At 42.5% G+C, this 22513-nt stretch overlaps 1 protein-coding gene and 1 non-coding gene across 11 annotated transcripts in view; both read left to right on the top strand.

Moving 5' to 3' along the window:
• The window catches only part of LOC112131563 (cAMP-dependent protein kinase catalytic subunit PRKX-like), a 324246-nt gene that overhangs the window by 244558 nt on the left and 57175 nt on the right, over positions 1-22513 (top strand). For 5 of the 10 annotated variants that reach the window (XM_054544289.2, XM_063721030.1, XM_054544291.2 and 2 more), the window contains 2 exons: positions 2075-2223; positions 5455-9916. In XM_054544289.2, coding sequence (XP_054400264.1) covers positions 2075-2200 — 126 coding nt within the window. In that variant the 3' untranslated portion in view covers positions 2201-2223; positions 5455-9916. Of the gene's footprint in view, positions 1-2074; positions 2224-3065; positions 3179-5454; positions 9917-22513 lie in introns of those variants that run through there. The other 5 variants (XR_010138927.1, XR_010138928.1, XM_063721029.1 and 2 more) reach the window with 2 other exon arrangements.
• LOC112131483 (U6 spliceosomal RNA) lies at positions 7017-7123 on the top strand. Its single transcript, XR_002913544.1, has one exon. It is a non-coding gene; the product is annotated as a U6 spliceosomal RNA (small nuclear RNA).

The following is a 22513-nucleotide window of genomic DNA, read 5'->3' as shown; positions in this document are numbered from 1 at the left end:
CCTCCATCTCCTGGCTACAAGCAATTCTCATGCCTCAGCCTCCTGAGTAGCTGGGATTACAGACACCCAGCTAATTTTGGTATTTTTACTAGAGACGGGGTTTCACCATGTTGGCCAGGCTGGTCTCAATCTCCTAACCTCAAGTGATCCACCAGCCTTGGTCTCCCAAAGTGCTGGGATTACAGGCATGAGCCGCTGCACCCGGCCTGGCTTAGTTTACTGAACATGATGTTCTGCCATTCCATTCCTGGTGCTGTAAATGACAGGATTTCATTCCATTTTATTGCGAATAGTTTTTCATTGTGTGTATGGACCACACTTTCTTTATCCATTCATCCGTTGGTGGACACTTAGGTTGATTCCATATCTTGGCTTTCGTGAACACTCTGAACTGCATATGTTACTGATGGGAGTGCTCAGTGGTAGTGTTTTCACCTTTGCACTTCAGAGTCAAAAGAATGGAGAATGCTTAGAAGTGCTTATTCCCTGTCCTCAGCTCAGACCAGAGTTTCTGCAGCTAGAGCCTGGGATGATACGCTTCTTCTTTTTTTTTTTTTTTGAGATGGAGTCTCACTTTGTCACTCAGGCTCAGGGTGTAGTGCAGTGGAGTGGTCTCAACTCACTGCAACCTCCACCTCTTGGATTCAAGTGATTCTTCTGCCTCAGCCTCCCAAGGAGCTGGGATTACAGGTGTGTGCCACCACATCCAGCTAATTTTTTTTTGTATTTTTAGAAGAGATGGGGTTTCACTATGTTGGCCAGGCTGGTTTCGAACTCATGACCTCAAATGATCCACTCTCCTCGGCCTCCCAAAGTGCTGGGATTACAGGCGTCAGCCACTGGGCCTGGGCTGGTGCATCATTTTGTTCAAAGTTTTACCTTTTCGAATACTTTATTGTATTAAATTGCATTAAAAAAACAATTTGAATACGTTTTATCTATCCACATTGGTCAAAAATCAAGTCAATATTAAAACACATATATTGCCAAGTCTCCCTCTTACCCCCTCCAAGCCACCTGTAGGTAATTATCCTTTAATTAAGTTTTTCTGTGTATCCTTCTAGAGTTTCTTTGTGCTAATAAAAACCCACATGGATACATGCATTCTTACTTTTGCCACTCATTTATACAAATCTAGAGTAGCGTAGTATGTACATTATTATAGTCTTGCTTTTTGCACTTGACTGTATAATCTGGAGACCTGTCTACATACCTGGCTAGCTTCCTCATTTTTTTTTTTTTTTTTGAGACGAAGTCTTGCTCCGTTGCCCAGGCTGGAGTTCAGTGGTGCCATCTCGGCTCACTGCAACCTCCGCCTCCCAGGTTCAAGCGATTCTCCTGCCTCAGCCTCCCAAGTAGCTGGGATTACAGGCACCCACCACTATGCCCGGCTAATTTTTGTATTTTCGGTAGAGACAGGGTTTCTCCATGGGCCAGGCTGGTCTCGAACTCCTGACCTCAGGTGATCCGCCCACCTTGGCCTCCCAAAGTGCTGGGATTACAGGCATGAGCCACTGCGCCTAGCCAGCTTCCTCATTTAAAAAAAAAACTGCATTGTATTCCATCACATGACTGTACCATAGCTTACTTAATACTATATATGTATATATTTTGAGACAGGATCTCACTCTGTCATTCAGGCTGGAATGCAGTGGTGTAATCATGGCTCACTTGGAGTATCGACCTCCTGGCCTCAAGCAGTCCTCCCACCTCAGCCTACTGAGTAGCTGAGACTGCAGGCACACAGCACCACACCCGGCTAATTGTATTTTTTGTAGAGACAGGGGACTCCCTGTGTCCCCCAGGCTGGTCTCAAACTTCTGAGGCTCAAGCGACCCTCCCGCCTCACCTTCTTAAAGTGTTGGGATTACAGGTGTGAGTCCCCACACTCAGCCTCATTCACAATATTTTAATTCAAAGATTGCCGCGTTCATAAACGAAGGGAAGACAGCTTTAGTGTTTTGCAAATCAGTTTCATTTTTAGGTACGGTGACAGAAATAAAGGGGTGTGTGCAGCATCCAAGCGTCCCGTTCCTTTGTAACCATGCCTTTGTGCTTTGGCCATGTCTCACAGCCTCCCATCGTGCCCAAGATAGCTGGCGACGGCGACACTTCCAACTTCGAAACTTACCCTGAGAATGACTGGGACACAGCCGCGCCTGTGCCGCAGAAGGATTTAGAAATCTTCAAGAATTTCTGAGGACAGGAGCTCACATCTGGAAGGTATATCTTTATATTTAGTAATTACCAAAAAATGAGACTGACTCGAGCCCACATCCAGTTGAGGCTGCGTTTACTGAGTGGGGCTTAACCTCGTGCACACAGAAGTCAGCAGTGAAGCAGAGCAGAGGGGAATGATTCCAAGGGGCAGCGAAATAAACACAGCCATGCCTGTGACTCCAGGTCAGCATGTGACCATCAGAGGCATCAGCATTACAGTCCAGAATCCATCTTCTGCGTCAGAACCTGCACATCTAAATAAGACCGCTAGGTGGTTTGTGTGTGCCTGAACATTTGAGAAGCCCAGCTCCTCTGGTCCCTGTTCCAGAAACCCTGAGTGACAGGCGAGCTTCCTTACAATAATTAACAAGTATTTTCAAAAGTCTCTTTAGGTCTCCTTTGGTTAAAAAATAAGAAGAAGAAATATGCCCTCATAGGAAATTTGCTAAGCTTAATTGAAGATGACTGGAAAAGGATTTTGAGAGTATTACTTCTTTGAGTCTTTGAAGGTCTATTATTATTTTTTAAATAATAATAATATTTTTTAGAATCCCTCATGAAATTTGCTAAGCTTTAATTTAAGATGACTGAAAAAGGGTTTTGACTCTGTTATTTCCTTGAGCCTTTGAAAGTCTATTATTAGTTTTTAAGTATGGATTAAAAAGAGCTTTCAGTTACTCCTCAATTCTAAATTGCTCGGTTATATGGCTTCAATTAGATCTTTCTTCCTGTAACACACGAGCAAGAAAAATACCAGTGAAGCAAAATATTGTCAGTGATGTGTCTATTCATTGACATAGCTTGTTTTTCCCATTTTGATTTCCATTCCCGTAATTTTCCTGTAGTCTTCCCAGTTATGTGAAGTGGAAAGCCAATTGGCTAACCAACACCATTCGAAACAGACACCAAATGTCACAGTTGCTGATTGGGGAGAGGAACCAACCTGCTGAAAGACATGGTGAATGAGGGCCCTCCATCCTGGGCGGGTGTTTACATGGATGTACCAAGAGGAAAACTGGATACAAATTAAAATAATAGACAACAAAATGATAGAGGAATAGGTGGCTATGACCTTGAGAAAATAACCTGTCTCCGTCGCATGGCTTCACCTCTCAGTATGTGATGAACGCTTTTACAGTGGTGACTGGTTTGTATTAACATGAGAGCGTGTAACTTTATCAACTTCATAAATGCTCATGAAATCCAGTTGTGGGTTTTAAAAATCATAAGATGTTCCTGAATGTGTTTACTTCTTTTTGTTTCTCTGGTCTACTTTGGGGCTTAGATTTTAGCTGACTTGCCCATAACTTCTTACAAATTGTGTCTCTCCAGGAAATCTTTAAAATGATGTAAAGACTTGGTTTGCTTTAGTATGAAGGACCCCTAGTTGATAAGCCACAAAAATAGAACCTTTCTCTAATAGAGACCCCTCAATTGTAAAATTTACTTAAAGAACAAAAAAACTTCCATTTGATGGATTTATGTTGCATAATCAGTGAACAGTGTCATTACATCCTGTCCCCAGCTGCCCCTACTTTCCCTGAAAAAGATTGCACACATAGGAATAACCTTTCTCAATCTGGTATGCATTGTTGAGAAAGTATGTGTAAGTATTATTTTTGCTAAGTGGAATCATTTTTAATATAGTTTGGCTAGTGGTCAGGGCTCTGTTTAATGAATTTTTTTTTTTCTTTTTGAGACAGAGTCTCGCTCTGTTGCCCAGGCTGGATTGCAGTGGTGCGATCTCAGCTCACTGCAACCTCCGCCTCCTGGGTTCAAGTGATTCTCCTGCCTCAGCCTCCCGAGTAGCTGGGATTACAGGTGCCTGCCACCACACCAGGCTAATTTTTTTGTATTTTTAGTAGAGATGGGTTTCGCCATGTTGGCCAGGCTGGTCTTGAACTCCTGAGCTCAGGCAGTCTGCCCACCTCGGCCTCCCAAAGTGCTGGGATTACAGGCATGAGCCACTGTGCCTGGCCCAGATGCAATATTTTAATCCATCTCAGTAATTTTATCAAGTAATTTGCACACTGAACACATCCCTGGCATTTTCAGCAACGAGCGGTTAGTTTCAGGAATTTTATGCAGGAAGATATTTCTTCATGAAGCCAAATCTTCCCCTGTAAATAAGACACCAGTTCAGATGAATCACTGCACTTGAGGGCAGCTTAGAAACTATGCTTTAGCCGTTCATCTTTGTTTGAATCACCCCGTATGCCTTTCTGAGTGTGGAGGAGAATTTAAGAGAACTGACTCACTATGTCTTTTGTTTTACTTTGTAATAAAATATTTTCTGTCTTGCTGTAAGGTTCTCTGAGGAAGCATGTTGAATTGGGGATCCCATTTTTCTTGTGCAGTTCATCATCTATTGGTGGATAAATTTATCTATTTATGGATAAGCGTGTGATAGAACATTCTTCAGGCTGGGTGTGGTGGCTCCTACCTGTAATCCCGGCACTTTGGGAGGCCGAGGTGGGAGGCTCACTTGAGGTCAGGAGTTTGAGATCAAGCCTGGGCAACATGGTGAGACCCCATGTCTACAAAAAATAAAAAAGTTAGCCAGGCGTGGTGATACATACCTGTTGTCCCAGCTATTCTAGACGCTGAGGTGGGAGGCTCGCTTGGGCCTGGAAAGTTGAGGCTGCAGTGAGCTGTGATTGTGCCTGTACTCCGGCCTGGATGGCAGAGTTAGACCTCATCTCAAAAATGAAAACAGGGCTGGGCGAGGTGGCTCACGCCTGTAATCCCAGCACTTTGGGAGGCCGAGGCGCATGGATCATCTGAGGTCAGGAGTTCGAGACCAGCCTGGCAAACATGGTGAAATCCAGTCTCTACCAAAAATACAAAAATTAGCCAGGCGTGGTGGTGGGCACCTGTAACCCCAGCTACTCAGGAGGCTGAGGTAGGAGAATCACTTGAACATGGAGGCGGAGGTTGCAGTGAGCTGAGATCACACCACTGTACTCCAGCCTGGGCAATAAGAGCAAGACTCCGTCTCAAACAAACAAACCAAAAAAACCCCTTACCTTTAAAACATTCTTCATTTCCTTTTTATTGGCCTCTGCTTTTAGAATTCAGGCTTATGGATCCTTGCAAAAAGAATTACAAAGAGAAGTTTTCTTTGTTATCACTTAGGGGAAGGAAACCTTTGTATTATCATTGAGATGATGATGATTACAAAATTCATCCAGTTACTGAGAAACTCACAGAATCTTTTGTCCTGTTTCATGCTAGAAACAGGAAGATTGGAATCTGACTGGAACAAAGAACTGCACCTAAGCAGACCAGAAGCAAAATGTCTTCTTCACGGCATAAGGACATCTCCACTTTTCTCTGTACCTGTGTGTATAGAAATAGATCAGAGCACAGTTGAAATTCATGGAACTGGCATTATTTAAGCAACTGGAATTCCACACTGTAGGAAGGTTTTGAAAATTGGTTGTAGATTTTATCTTATCCTTTAGTGTTGTGTTCCTACTGTGATGTCTTGATTTTTGTCATAGACTTAAGTTTGTAAGTTTGAACTGGACTTGTTCGATTATAACCACAAATTGTGTGTGTGTGTGTGTGTGTGTATGCCTGTGTGTATATATAGAAGTCATTATGGCAGATGCACAGAAATTGTGCAGTGATGTAAATGTTCATACTTTACAGAGCCTATAATTTTTATTTTTCAATTTGTTTTTTCAAAAATCTCTTCTCGGGGACAACATCTGAAGGGTATGTTGCATGCATTAAAAAAAAATCATCTCACATGCATTTTATAGTTTGGGGGAAGAAAATATCATGGGGAGGTCTACCTTCAGTATCTTTAGTGCTTCCTACCTGGTAACTTGAGACTTTAAAATAAGAAACAAAGAGAAGAAGATATGGGAGCGAATTTATTCCAAGAATCTACAGTGACATTGAAGTTGTTGGAGGAATGTACTGTATTTAAAAAAACCTTCTGTGACACATTCAAAAATTTCATCTGAGCTGGGTGCAGTGGCTTGTTCCTATAGTCTCAGCACTTCGGGAGGCTGAGGTGGGTGGATTGCTTGAGCCCAGGAGTTGGAGACCAGTCTGGGAAACGTGGTGAGACCTCATCTCTACAAAATACAAAAAAATTAGCTGGGCATGGTGGCACATGAATGTAGTCTCAGCTACTCAGGAGGCTGAGATGAGAGGATCACTTGAGCCTGGGGAGGTCCAGGCTACAGTGATCCGAGATCACACCACTGCATTCCAGCCTGGGTGACAGAGTGAGACCCTGTCCAAAAAAAAAAAAAAAAAAAGAAGGCAATGGCTTTGCGCTTTTGAAGATGGATTGAAGAGAACGTCCACCTTAAGGCTTTAAAAGACAGTGAAGCTGGGTGCGGTGGCGCACTCCTGTAACCCCGGGACTTTGGGAAGCTGAGGCAGGAAGATTGTTTGAGCCTAGGAGTTCGAGACCGGCCTGGGCAACATAGCCAGTCCTCATCTCTATAAAAAGAAAAAAAAATGTTTAAACACAGTGAAATTGCAGCAACAGAAAATAGCCACCCTTTTTCATCAGTGACCTTTCCTTCACATAGAGGTCAACTCAGTAGGTGAGAATAATTAGTAGGTTCAGCAGAATAAACTCTTTACAATTAATAACTCAGTGGAAAATGATGTTCAGATGGTGAAATGTGGAAATGTTTTAGACAACTGTATTTTCAGCCTGTGCTTCTCACTCACCATCCTGTTGGGATTAACAGTTGAGGGCCATCGCTGTCTAAACATTTAGCATGCAGTTTCCCATCAGTTTTACCATGAATGTGAAAAGGTGAAACTGGTGCTGACTTCGGCAGCAGGTATACTAAAATTGGAATGACACAGAGGAGATTAGCATGGCCCCCTGCATAAGGAAGATCCGCAGATTCATGCAGCATTCCATATTTTTTTAAAAAAAGGTTAAACTGTGCACCGAGATGTGGAACTAGAAGGAAAAGCATTAAATCTCGTGTTTGCTGACTATAAAAGTAAATGATAGTGATATTATTGAACATTCTACTTTAAAAACTATGACTAAAACCATAAATGAAACACTTGAGCACACTTTAAAAAGTACATAGACCCATGAGTCCATATGCCTATTTTTATGTTGTCTGTTTTATTATCCAGGATTTCATTTTGAGATGAGAATTAGCATCAGGAAAGCCTGAAATGCCTTAATTGTGAACTGATATGCAGGAAAATGAGATATGCAAGCACACTGATGACCTTGTTCTTTACGGACATTGTAATCAGCCTCCAGCCACACAGAACAAATGAGAAATTAGAAGCGATTCCAAGAACGTGTGATGGTGTGAAACCCACTTTCGACCGTCACACACATTTCAGCATTTGAAGTGACACAGGCTACCTGGTAACTGCCCATGGCGGGGTCATAGTTTAAATGGCCCAATGTCATGTAGAGGTTAATTTAATCAAAATGAGCTATAAACATGGAGCAATCACTGTATAATTTTAAAATAGTTTACCTGACCAGGCATGGTAGCTCACGCCTGTAATCCCAGCACTTTGGGAGGCCGAGGCGGGTGTATCACCTGAGGTCAGGAGTTCGAGACCAGCCTGGCCAACATGGCAAAACCCCCATCTCTAGTAAAATACAAAAATTAGGTGTGGTGGCGGGCACCTGTAATCCTGGCTACTCGGGAGGCTGAGGCAGGAGAATCGCTTGAACCTGGGAGGCAGAAGCTGCAGTGAGCCGAGATTGTGCCACTGCACTCCAGCCTGGGCAACAGAGCGAGACTCCATCTCAAAAAATAAAAAAAATAAAAATAGCTGACCTGGGTGGGCATTCCAAAATTTTCACATAGATGATCATGTGAAACAATCACTGTGCATAATGTGGAGGAAAATTCATTACAATCATCACAAAATTTGTATCAGAAAAACATTAGAAATTTACTTTGCTTCATGTAATTTTATGAGTTGGCAGTATTTTCTTAAATTGGAATACTATAAGAGAATAGGACATGGATATGTTACAACAAGAAGTATATTGGGGCAAGTCTTGTTTTTCTGAAGGGAAATGCCACCAGCCTGCTTTCATAGGCATTGATAAAGGCAGGAAGGAAATAAAGTCACAACCGAATAGTACACACTGTATCTACTGAATTCTTCTAATTCCTTCGCAACAGAACTCTAAATCCTGCTTAGCCTAAACATATCTATAGCCAGCGATGGGCAAATTATATTTGCTGTCAGCACGATAGAAGAAGAAGCAGAAACCCCCCAGCAGTGGGGTAAGATTGCGCGCTTCATCCCCTCAAAATGCTGTTCAGCCCCACTCCCGCTCCATGCCCTCAAACAACTGCACAATCACTTGTTAGTGAATTTCTCATTCAGCGTTTTGTTTCTTTCTGTCTATACTTAAAGACCAAATCATTTGTTTGCTTTGAAAAAGCAAAAACAAGAACAAAAACACCAAATCATTTGAAATCACTATCCATTAAAAAAAAATCACCAGTGGAACTAAACAGCTGAGTGGTTTGGGATGTGTTCGCCATTTCTGTGTTTGACCTACATGGCCTCTAGTTCTTTGGACCATTGTGACTGTGAAACTATGGCTTCATACTGTTAAAGACCCCAAGGCTCAACTCTGTAGCCAGGGTGCACCTCAGGCTGCACAAATACCACACCAGAATGTCACAGTCATTCATTGCTCCAGCTACTGAGTGAACAGGGTGCAAGACAGCACTGGCTTGGGTTTTATTTTTGCAGCCAGTTAACTTTGCATCAGGTCTACACAGTCCTTGCAGCCTTTGATTTCTCCAGTTGTAGAGATTTGAAATGGGGTGCCCGGGTTCCTCTCATTTTTCCTTCAATCTACCTAGCATGCATTTTACACACATTGGAGGAGTCGTATGAACTGTTTTTCTGTTGCTGATGGAGGCAAGAAGGTCTTCTAATTCGTCTAACTTAAACGGATGGGATTCACTTAACAAAAGCAAGAAGAAAAGCACACGAACAGGTGTCTTAATGCATTTGGATAGTTTCTTTGCGGGGGGGGGTGTGTGTGTGTGTGTGTGTGTGTGTGTGTGTGTCTTGGTGAAGGTGAGGGGCTGTATTTTCACCAAGCCTTTTCATAATCAAGTTTGCTTTGCAAACCTTATGGCCTTGCACCCTGCAGAACAGTCCTTCCTAATAGCAGGGATGCTCTGTCATGGTTTTCTGTAAATTATCGTGTGTTGGGAAGTTCTGTTCAGGCTTAGTTTGATCTTCCGTGGTGGAGACGTCTGTTCTGTATGTAAAAGGCATTACAATTGTGTTTTAGCAGATGAGATTTGAAGCCTTTCCACAGTCCTTGTGCTCTGAGATGGCTGTTGAGCTCTGCTCAGCTGTCGTAGCTGAATTCTTTTTTTGCACTGAATACTGGGCAGCCTCACCATGTTGCCAACGTGCTTCTGGGGCCCCTTGACTGCCGCCGGATACCGCGCACACAGGCAGAGTGCCTTTGCAGGTTTGTGCACCCCTTGGCGAGCCAGAACTGGGAACCCCGTGGGGTGACCCCGCCTTCTCATGGGGGGTCGGGGAGGGGAGTGCCTATTTTTAATCCTGTCTGTTTGTTGCACAATGGAAATCACTGTGATTTGTACATATGCCCTAGGAAAATTTTACTGCTGTCTAATTTATGTAATAATACTGTTGATTCCAGGTTTGTTTAATAAAACTTTGTATCTTTTCAGAAGTCTGAGTTTCATCTGCTTCTGTCTCCAAACAAGCTGTAGCTTTGCTCCTTTGGTCTAATCCAGGGATGGGCAATTATCTGTAGGGGCCATATGGCAGATATTTTCTGCATTGCGGGACACACAGTCTCTGTTGCACAGAGTGCAAACAAGCTGCTGTAATTAGGCACGGAGGTGCACGCTTGTAATTCCAGTGCTTTGGGAGACCAAGGCGGGAGGATTGCTTGAGCCCAGGCGTTTGAGACCAGCCTGTAACGTAGCAAGACCCTATCTCTACAAAAATTAGAAAATCTGTCAGTAGTGGTAGCACGAGCCTGGGATTGCTTAGGAGGCTGAGGTGGGAGGGTCACTTGAGCCCAGGAGTTTGAGCCTGCTTTGAGCTCTAATTGTACCAATGCCCTCCAGCCTGGGTGACAGAACAAGAACCTGACTGTTAAAAAAAACAAAAATCAAAAAGCCCCATAGACAGTATGTAAACAAGTGGGCATGGCTGTGCTCCAATAAAGTTTTATTGACAGAAATAATCAGAAGGCCGGATTTAGCCCGAGGGCCAGCATTTGCTGATTCCTGTTGTAGTGTGATGTTGACTTTGCAGATTGGCTTCACAGGTTGTTAAAGATGTGCTGCCCTTATCATCACGAATGAGTAAAATATTTTATTGCTTGCTCTTATTACTCGCAAATTTGACACCCAGGTTTCTGAGTGACATTTGCAGCTTGCTAAAAACATCTTGACTTCGTACATTGTAAAATCAATTGATTTGTAATTTTTGACACTCACATAGCACTTGCTATTAGCAGAGGCTGAAATATTACACCCAGCTAAGGGTCAAACACAAGCCCGTTTACTTATGACCAAGCTGTCCCTGTTCCCATCTTGGAATTCCCTGGGGAAGGGAGTCTTCCCATGGGCTGGTATGGCTGTTCAGGGTCTGGTTCAGGGACCACTCGGGAGTTTCTGTAGCATGGGTTCTTGGTGAGTGACAGTCTGATTTGGGAAAGGATACGGAGTGTTTGTGTGTTTGTTGGAAGGCTAGGGGAGGGATCTTGAAGCCCCTTCGGCAGAACAAACATGCTTTGTACTTTGGGGTAAGATTGCTAGAGATTGTCCAGGGTTGTGTCAATTATGTGTCATAGATATGTATTAATATTTAGCCACACCCTGTTGGAGCTCTCTGACTTTCCTAGAAGTCAGGCTCATCTTGTATACTTATTGAAAGGATCAGATAACCTTCTTCCGAGGGTGTGAAGGAAAATCATAGTTAGGTGGACCCCCCTCATCTTAACAAGAGGCTGTCTCGGGTATCGCTTCGCAGAGATGGACAGGAATCGCTGGAGTTTTTTGTTTTGTTTTGTTTTGTTTTGCGACTGAGTCTCCCTCTGTTGCCCAGGCTGGAGTACCCTGGTGCAATCGCAGCTCACTGCAGCCTCGAAGTCCTTCTCTCAAGCGATCCTCCCACCTCAGCCGCCTGAGTAGCTGGGACTACAGGTGTGCGCCACCACACCCAATTAATTTATTTTTTATTTTTATTTTGTAGAGATGAGGTCTCCGTATGTTGCCCAGGCTGATCTCAAACTCCTGGCCTCAAGCAATCCTCTCACCTTGGCCCTGCAAAGCACTGGGACTGCAGGTGTGAGGAATTGCAGTTTGGGGAGCACCCGTTTTATGCGGGCAGTGAGATGCACACTGTTACATGTGTGTGCAACAAAGTTATCCTTCAATCCTTAAAATACTGCAACGCATGGGACACCTGCCCACTCTAACCACTGCTAAAAGACAAAGCTGTTGACACGAGAACTCAGCAGAAAACAAAATCACAGAGCTAAGGTTTCCATTCTGTCTGCTCCTGCTCACACCAAGGTGCTAAACAACACTTCAATAATAAATATGTGTTACATAAGCATAACAGAATAAATATATGACTATAATATGTAAAGATATTAATGTATATTTATTACATATTATAAAATTAATGTAATAACAATGTAATTTATGTTAATAGATATTTTTAATGTATTTATGCAATACATGTATATTTAATATATACAATATATGAATATGTTACATTAACATACAATATATTTATACACAATATATATTAAAGTACTATATATTAAAGTGCTGTATATGAATATATGCATGTACTATATTCATATACAGCATTTTAATATATCTATATATTATACATAAGTATACTATAATATATAGTATAGATGTACAATATATATAATGTATATATCATGTAATTTATATAATATATATGTTTAGTATAATGTATAGAATTTACATGTTTATTATATATAATATACTTAGACATTTATTAAAGAACAGCATTCTGTATTTTCTGACAAAAATATTGCATGCCAGTTAAAACCATCAAATGCTGAAGACCTACCATGAGTATATTGATGAGGGAACTGGAGATTTGATGTTTTGTTATAAGGCAGAAAACCATGATGTCCTAAAACTAGTCCGTCAACCCTTCTGTGGATCCAATTTTTTAAAAAAAATTTAATTTACATTTTTATTGACAAATAATACTTGTACGTATTTTTGGGGTACATACCAATGTTTGAGTAAATATAACGCACAGTGATTAGATCATGCTAATTAGCAAATCCGTCAGGCATCTCAATCAGGCATCATTTCTTTGTGTTGGGAACATTCAATATCCTAGATTTGGAACTGTGTAGTATTGTTAACTGTAGTCATCCTACAGGGCTATAGAACACCAGAAGGTATTCCTCCTGTCTAGCTGTAATTTTGTATCCTTTAAGAAACCTCGGCCGGGCACGGTGGCTCATGCCTGTAATCCCAGCACTTTGGGAGGCTGAGGCGGATGGATCATGAGATCAAGAATTCGAGATCAGCTTGACCAACATGGTGAAACCCTGTCTCTACTAAAAATACGAAAATTAGCTAGGAATGGTGGCATGCGCCTGTAATCCCAGCTACTCAGGAGGCTGAGGCAGGAGGATTGCTTGAACCCGGGAGGCAGAGCTTGCAGTGAGCCGAGATCGCGCCATTGCACTCCAACCTGGGCGACAGAACGAGACTCCGTCTCAAAAAAAAAAAAAGCTCTATCCCCTCCTCCCCCCACCCTTCCCAGCCTCTAGTATCCCCTGTTCTACTTTTTATTTCTGTAAGAGCTACTTTTAGTTCCCACGTGAGAGAGAACCTGTGACATTTGCCTTTCCAGTTCTGCTTATTTCACGTAACATAATGTCCTCCAGTTTCATCCTTGTTGATGAGAATGACAGGATTTCATTCTTTATTAATGGCTGAATAGTATTCCATGGCGTATATATGCTACCATATTTTCTTTATCCATTCATCTGTTGCAAATTTATTTTATTATATTATTTTTGTTGAGACAGGGTCTCATTCTGTTGTCAAGGCTGGAGTGCAATGGCACGATCACAGCTCACTGCAGCCTCGACCTCCCAGGCTCAAGCCATCCTCCCACCTCAGCCTCCAAAGTAGCTGGGACTACAGATGCACCCCTGCCATGCCCAACTAATTTTTACATTTTTTTGTAGAGGCAGGATCTTGCTATGTTGCCCAGGTTGGTCTCAAACTCCTGGGCTTGAGTAATCCTTCTGCCTCAGCCTCCCAAACTGTTGGGATTACAGGCTCTCACGAGCCACCATGTCTGGACTTGCAAATTTATTTTACTAGGCAAGCTGCCTTTGAGAAGTCCATGAAAGAGACCATTTTCTACACATGTAAAGCTGCAATTCAATTGTTAAAATTCTGATAAAAACCAAAACATGAGATCTACCCTGTTAAATTTTTACGTGTTTAATCCACATTGTTCCCCATGAGCTCTGTCTTGTCCAACAGATCTCCAGAAATTTTTATTTTACATGACTGAAACTTCACACCCATTAAACAGCAAGTCCCTATTGTCCCCTCTTCTCAGTCCCTGGGAACCACCGTCAACCACCCCCTACTCCAAAAATCAGAGAAGACACAGGTCTGCACACCTGGGTCTTAACTTTCATCTGAAACATTTTTAGTTCTGAAGGACATCACGGAGAATAGATTCATGCTTTCATATCTAGTTATAAATGTCTGGCTTTGAGCCGGCTGCATACTCAGCTTTTAAAATCCCCTTGGGGGCAACGTCTCGGAAACGCACTGGCTGAAAAACAATTCATAACGAATCAGGAATTGTGCGGAGGCCGTTTTAAAATGAGTGCCTTGGAAAAATGAAGAAAAAAATCTACAAAAGGCAAAGTTTAAAAAATGATGTCATTCCAGTAAGTGGGGAATGAAGAAAGGTAATTTGGTCTACAGAGTTCAGAGTTCTTGTTCTTTTACACTGGGCTTGTTTTTAATTGAACTGATGAATAATGACCAGAATGCCTGAACATCTAGAGCTGGAAAAAGCTGGCCCTGGAGAAGGTACATCATTCGTTATTTGTGAAAGTCAGCTACAGTAGTCGGTACAGGATACAGTAGAAGTATCCATTTCACTGTGGACAGATGTTTAGATGCCTTTTCTTTTGTCTTGGGATTTTTCTTTTTCCCACCCAACCCGACTCTACCTTTTCTCTAAGAAAAGTATCTGGTAACAATCCAACATGGGAAACTTCTGCTTCTTTCAAAAATATAATCTTTAAAATAATGGGTGCTTAATAAGAGATTCTCCAAGCTACTATTTTTCATACCTTTACCGTGGCCACAATGAGAAATATATTGTGCATATTTTACAGAACCACCCGGACTCACATACATGCAAACGCACACACGCCCGTAAAACTAAAGTTGAACAAGACAATCCAAACTTAACAATATTAATAGTGTAGAAACAGGCTTATCAGATATGAATTTATTAATCATGGTTACATAGAGCACTGTTTCATTTCAAATTATTGTTAATATGAGTAGAGACCTGCAAAACTGAATCCATGGCCCTTTCTTGGGTCTTGCTTAGTGTTTGAAAAGCACTTTTCTATTAAAAAAAAGTGACAGCTATGCACTCCGTATCTCTCTGCTTTTCCACATTAAAACGGGACTCAATATTGGTGATTTCACAAGGCAGCAAATGCCAGCTAGTCTTGAGAGGAAACTTGTTGCTTGCTTTCTCATGACATCTGTGAATTAAAAACTCGAAACCATTTCATTTCCATTGTTTGATATGGCACACAACAGCTTTCTGGCCAAGATATGCATTTTGCAGTACATTTATTAGAATAATAGTATTCTGGCATTATGTGAGTATGATTTTCTTTTCTCCAGCCCCTGTTTCTAGACTTTGTAAATTTGTACATTGACAACTAGTTGGTCCAGCTTCTTAGGTCTTTTTTTTTTTTTTTTTTAAAACAACTGCTGGGCCCAAAGTGCCGTTGATATTACAGGTTGCCATTACTTTTTATGAGCTAGTTTGCGATGCCAGTTGGATGGATTCTCTTTTCCTAACAGCAGTGGAATATCTGTGTCAGCTTCTGGCAGCCGATGACTCTGTAGCCAGTCCATTTGAGAGACTTCCAACTCTCATGGAAGATCTGGGTGGACGTTGGAGTTCTGGATAGGTTTGTGTGTTCTCTTTTCCAAGGGGAAAGAAATGGTGGTGGAATTGCATGTGTCTAACTCTTAACTATTTCTTATCAGAGTTTTAGTTTTTGTCGGCTTACGAATTCATCTTGTCTCAGTAACAAAGTGTCAATAAAATGTACTGAAAAGGGTTGTCTTTTAAAAATGGCAAGATAAACTATTCCAGTGAATAGTTTGCAAACTAGAGAGATACAGTTCTGGAGAACAAAGAGAGGGTTTTTTCTTTCTTTCTTTCTTTTTTTTTAAATAGAGTTCCTGCCCAAGGTTCCCACTGGTTTGCTAGGCAACTGAGGAATGCAAACTTGTTTAGTTCTGATTGGTTGCTGCTTGTTGAGTTCTGACTGGTTGACACTCATTGGGTTCTGAGGGGTTGATGCTTGTTGAGTTCAGACTGGTTGACACTCGTTGGGTCCTGATGGGTTTGTGCTTGTTGAATTCTGACTGGTTGATGCTTGTTTAGGTCTGACTGGTTGACACTTGTTGAGTTCTGATTAGTTGGTGCTTGTTGAGTTCTGATGGGTTGGCATTCATTGGGTTCTATCTAACTGGTTGATGCTCATTGAGTTCTGACTGTTTGACACTTGTTGGACTCTCATGGGCCGATGCTTATTGAGTTCTGATAGGTGGACACTTGTTGAGTTCTGATGGGTTGACACTTATTGGTTTCTGATGGGTGGGCACTTGTTGAGTTCTGATGAGTTTGGCACTTGGGTTCTGATGAGTCAACACTTGTTGAGTTCTGATGAGTCAACACTTGTTGAGTTCTGATGGGTCGACCCCTGATGAGCTCTGACTGTTTGACACTTGTTGGGTTCTAACTGGTTGACACTTACTGAGTTCTGACTAGTTGATGCTTGTTGAATTCTGATTGGTTGACACAGATCACAGTCTATTGATTGATTCAGGCTGCATGAATAGGAATTGACAGTTGTGAAAGTCTCAAAGTTGTAAGAATGTTTGGGTTTTCCAGGAACTTAGAGCACATGTGTGAGCTCTTGTCAGCAAATGGCTGTTTGACCCTGTTTTGAATTTAGTCCCATTGAGTGACTTGGGATCCACCTTGAAGCACTGACTCCTTCAGGGTTCACAGAAAATGTAGGAGAACCTGCCATTTTAACCATTTGCCTATATCTTGATCCCATATCTTTATTTTCTTACTCTTGACCTGATTTGGCCTAACGTTTTCCATCATTTTATCTTCACTGAAGTTTAGCTTAGTTTTCTGCTCTTTAAATGTGTTCCTTAAGTAATGACAGATCATCCTCATTCTAGGCTCCAAAGATAGTAATAAGATGTACTCTTTCTAGACAGGTGGAATGAATTTTGATAGCTCAGTTTTTTTTTTTTTTTTTTTTTGGAGACAGAGTCTCGCTTTGTTGCCCAGGCTGGAGTGCAGTGGCGCGATCTCGGCTCACTGCAAGCTCTGCCTCCTGGGTTCACGCCATTCTCCTGCCTCAGCCTCCCGAGTAGCTGGGATTACAGGCGCCCACCACCATGCCCGGCTAATTTTTTTGTATTTTTAGTAGAGACGGGGTTTCACTGTGTTAGCCAGGATGGTCTCAATCTCCTAACCTTGTGATCCACCTGCCTCGGCCTCCCAAAGTGCTGGGATTACAGGCATGAACCACCACGCCTGGCCTTTGATGGCTCAGTTTTAAAAAATTTATATCTTTTTGAGGGGTTTGGTTAGCCTTTCAAATTTGAATTAGTCAATATTTTAAACGGTTTAATTATTAAAAAAAATTTTAATATTATAATATGTAAATATTGTCATGTTTCATATTGTAAATGTTACAGCATTTGTGACAATGCAAATAAGTCTTAAACATATCCCAGAAATAAAACCACTTAATCATGTGTAGAGTTCTCTTTACCAGTATCTACTTCGGTCATCGTTTTATGGGCTTCACAATTCTATTACAATTTATAAAACTTGAGCTAGGCAACCTAGTAAGACCCTGTCTCTACAGAAAATGAAAAAATTAGCTGGACGTTGTGGTGCATGCCTGTAGTCCTAACTACTCAGGAGGCTGAGGTAGGAAGATTGCTTGAGCCCAGGAGTTATATGTGGATGTGGATGTGGATGTGGATGGATGGATGGATGGATGGATGGATGGATAGATAGATAGATAGATAGATAGATACAGATGAATAGGCAGATGATAGGTTGATAAGGATAGATGATACATTGTTAGATAGAGTTTCTCATGCAAAAGCCCAGGGTTTCTCTAACTGAGCACTACTGACATCTGAGGCTGGATGATTCTCTGTGGTTGGTGCCATTCTATACATTACAGGATGTTGATAGACATCTTTGGCTTCTACTCCCTAGATACCACTATCCCCCTTGGCCCCCACTCCTGTGGTGACAATTAAAAATGTCTCCAGACATTGCCAAAAGCCCCTGGGAGGTAAAAATCTCCCCTGGTTAAAAACCACTACTTAGAAAAATAAGATTGGGGACCATTTGGGAGCCATGAACACAGAGCAAAACAGAAAGAACCAAGACTCAAATGGTGATCTTCCTTTAAGCTTTCACAGCAAGATTAATCTTCATGCGAAAGAAGATCCTGGATCAACAGGGTCATCCTCGAATTTTGAAATTTATGACATATCATGCCCACATGCCAAGCCAAGAATGTGAGCTCTTGCAGTGTTTTACTTGGATGGGATTAGAGCCACCGGGTAGAAAAACTGCAGACAAGTTTATCCAACCAGATGGCTGCCAAGATCAACAAAGAGGTGCCAGTGCACTGAGAAATAGAAAAGAGGTATAAAGATCTCTCTGGAATCTTCGTTCTTGCAGTGGGCATTTGAAGGATATTTTTTTTTGATGGGTCACCTTTCCTTTCTCTGAATTCATCTCAGAATTTCTACTCAATGTCGCCAAGTCAACATCTGGTCTTTTACCAAATGGAAAATATTTCTATGAGCAGTGTAGTGAATTGTAAGTAAGAGTCTGGGGTGCTTGAATGTGTCTTGAGCTATGAGTCAGAGACCTGGGTCAGGTTCTGCTTCTCACTCGGGCCATCGTGGTGGACATGTTTCTTAGCTGTTCTCCGTATTAATGGATCCATTCTTCAAATAGGGGCAGTAATTATTCCTGTGGGCTCCCTTTCTGATCAGAAACCTCCAGTAGCTCTCTGTTGCACTCAGAAGGCAAAATAATATCATAACAACAGTATAGAAAGGTCTACATGATCTGCTGTCAGTAATATCCCTGAGTCTCTCTCCAGGGCATCAGCTCCCGATGCCTGGACTCTTTGCCGATTTAGAACACATCCCATAAGCTCCTGCCACGGGGCCTTTCCACTGGCCCTTTTCTCTCTTCTAGATACCAGCATAGCTTTTGCCTTCGCCATCTTCAACTCTTTGCTCAAATATCTTCTCAATTCCTCCAGCACTTTATTTAAGATTTCAACTTGATTCCAACACTCTCTACCACTATCCCAACTTTATTTTTTTTCCTCTCTACCACTGAGCACTTTCTACTGGTTTGTACCCTTTTCTTATTTACTTTGTTTATTGTCTTCTTCTTCCCACTAGAATGCAAACTGCAGGCAGGCAAGGAGTTTGGTCTTTGGTTGGGTTTATTGTCATAATCATATTAGTCATAATCATATAATATAACTATATTAGTGATGATTCTCCTTATCACCATGCATAGCTGCTGTGTTTTCACTTGCAGTCATGGTGTGATATTCTACTTATGGATAAGGTGCACCGTAATTTATCCAGTTGCCTGAGGAAGAGAGAATTAAGTGGTTTGCCATTTTTACATTACAAACAATACTACATAAAATAATCGGGGGCCGGGCACTATGGCTCACGCCTGTAATCCCAGCACTTTGGGAGGCCAAGGTGGGCGGATCACCTGAGGTCAGAAGTTTGAGACCAGCTGGCCAACATGGTGAAAACCCATCCCTACTAAAAATACAAAAATTAGCCTGGCATGGTGGCAGGCACCTGTAACTCCAGCTACTCAGGAGGCTGAGGGAGGAGAATCGCTTGAACCTGGGAAGCAGAGGTTGCAGTGAGCCGAGATCATGCAACTGCACTCTAGCCTGGGTAAAAGAGGGAGACTCCACCTCAAAAAATAAATAATAAAATAATCGGTGCACACATATGTGTATGTTTGCATATTTGTGTGGGTGGGTGTGTTTGTAGGAAGAGTTTCTACAAAAGGAATTGCTGGATTAAAGGATTTACACAATTCAGTTATGATCAGATATTACCAATTTCCATTTTTTTTTCCTTTGAGACAGGGTCTTGCTTTGTCACCCAGTCTGGAGTGCAGTGGTGCAATCACGGCTCCCTGCAGCCTTGGCCTCTCAGGCCCAAGCGATTCTCCTGCCTCAGCCTCCTGAGTAGCTGGGACTACAGGCATATGCCACCACACCTGGCTAATTTTCATATTTTTTGTAGAGATGGGGTTTCACCATGTTGCCCAGGCTGGTCTCCAACTCCTGGGCTCAAGAGATCTGCTTGCCTTGGCCTCCCAAACTGCTGGGATTACAGGTATGAGCCATCTCACCTAGCCAAATTTGACATTTGTAGATTCCACCTATGGGTGAGATCATGCAGTATTTATCTTCCTCTGTTTGGCTTATTTCACTTAGCTTAATGCCCTCTAGCTTCCTCCAAGTTGTCAAAATGACAGAAAATTTCCCCTTGTTAAGGCTGAATAGTAGTCTTATCATATATAGATACCATATTTTCTTTGCCCAGTCATCCATCGATGGACACTTAGGTGGAGTCTATGTCTTGGCTACTGTGAGTAGGGCTGCCGTGAACATGGGGCAGGGGGTGCAGATATCTCTAAATACCCAGTCGTGGGATTGCTGGGCCATATGCTAGTTCTGTTTGTAGTTTTTTGAGGAACTTCCACACTGTTTTCCATAATGGCGATACTAAGGTACATTCCCACCATCTGTGAAGCTATCTCTAAATTGCACCCGTAGCAAATGTGATATTTAACTCCTTTTTGTTTGAAATACTTGCATTCAAGTAGTCAAGTAGTCAACTTCAAAGGAAAAGTTCTAAGTAAATTGTTACAGGCCGGGCGCGGTGGCTCTCACCTGTAATCCTAGCACTTTGGGAGGCCGAGGCAGGCGGATCGGATCACCTAAGGTCAGGAGTTCGAGACCAGCCTGGCCAACATGGTGAAACTCCATCTCTACTAAAAATACAAAAATTAGCCAGTGTGGTGGCAGGTACCTGTAATCCCAGCTACTCGGGAGGCTGAAGCAGGAGAATCACTTGAACCCGGGAGGCGGAGGTTGTAGTGAGCCCAGATCACACCACTGCACTCCAGCCTGGGTGATAAGAGCGAGACTCCGTCTCAAAAGAAAAACATTGGTATAAACCGTCTTTCCCCATTCCTCCAACTTCTGAACTTTGCAACTAATCACATAGTAAAGTGTTCCCACGTCATGTTAGGTTATTAATGCCAAATAAAACTTTTATTTGTTATGAGTGCCCATTTTGTGTTTTGTTTTATAGTCTGTGTGTAACATGTGAATATTCGCTAGTAGATGTGGACCTGCCATATTTCTGTAACATTTGGAAGTAAATTAGTAGATGTTTTGAAGTAGTTTATTGTCTCTTTTGCCAATTATATTGAATAATAGTGAGATTACAGTGCATTTTATGTATTTATTTTTTTTTTGAAATGGAGTCTCGCTCTTGTCGCCCCGGCAGGAGTGCACTGGCGCGATCTTGACTCACTACAACGTCCGCCTCCCGGGTTCAAGCGATTCTCATTACTCAGCCTCCCAAGTAGCTGGGATTACAGGTGCCCGCGACTGCGCCCGGCTGATAATTTGTATTTTTAGTACAGACGGGGTTTCCCCATGTTGGCCAGGCTGGTCTCGAACTCCGTACCTCAGGTGATCCACCCGCCTGGGCCTCCCAAAGTGCTGGGATTACAGGCATGAGCCACCGTGCCCGGCCCAGTGCATTTTATTTCTATATTGAGAATTATTTTTGTTCCTAAGTTTACCCTTCTGCTTTGTATTAAGTGAAAGTTGCTCGTGGAAGGCATTTTTTCTACTAAAATGTACATTTAGGCTGCTGGAAATCTGCTTTTTTCCGGAACTCTCTAGTACCTCAGAGTTTTCCTACAGGCATTCCGGACTTTTGCCTCACATTTGCTTTTTGATCTATTTCCACTACCACTGGCATTCTCATTGTGGTAGGAGTTATTAAGAAATTATTTTAGGCAGATAGAGAGGAAAAGGGGTCCTTGGAAAGTGTTCGTTTCTTTTAAAGCAGCTCCAGAAACGTTTCTTGTCTATCAGGAAAGCCCTGGCTCTTAGACTCGGCGGGCAACCTTTGATATGCAAATACAGGCCATTAGAAACTGGGTCCATCCAAACATGGCGATTCCCGCCCTCCTCTTCTTGCCCTTGCCCAATATGTGCCTGGCAGCACGGCTGCCCCCACATATCCCCACGTGTGTAGAACATCAGGGCGTCCCACATTTGCATATTAAAAAGCTAGAGTGGGAAGGCCAGTTCTTTTCGCGGCTACCTAAACGACATGCCTGGTCAAACCAATCCCCTAAGCCCTATGCAAATCAGATCGCCTACTCCAGCCTCCTCATATAACTGGCCGGTATCCCCCGCAGGAGGGGCCTCCCCTTTCGCCTTTGGAGCCCCCGCCTCTGTCTCTGTACAGGGGAGCTTCTTTCTTCTCCCTTCTTTCTTGCCTATTAAACTCTCCACTCCTTTAAACCACTCCACATGTGTCCATGTCGTTTTATCAAAAGCAGCGCGAGGACCGAGAACCCTGGTGTTCCTCCACTCATTGGAGCCCTATCATCACCACGCCTTAAAAACCAGCCAGTGGCTGGCCAGGCGAAAAGAACTCCTTAAATATCAGGCTGCCACTGTCCTCTCAAGACTCTAAGACATTAAGTCTCCTGTATGGTTAAAACAAAAACAAACAAAAAAACATTAAGAGAATGGAAAACTCTGTTGTGGCGGACACAGTGGCTCACGCCTGTAATCCCAGCACTTCGGCAGGCCAAGGCTGGAGGA

The sequence above is a fragment of the Pongo abelii genome, chromosome X (assembly GCF_028885655.2).
Source record: "Pongo abelii isolate AG06213 chromosome X, NHGRI_mPonAbe1-v2.0_pri, whole genome shotgun sequence".
NCBI classification, from domain to species: Eukaryota; Metazoa; Chordata; class Mammalia; order Primates; family Hominidae; genus Pongo; species Pongo abelii.
The sequence above is the reverse complement of the archived record's forward strand: the minus strand, read 5'-3'. Positions and strand labels throughout refer to the sequence as shown.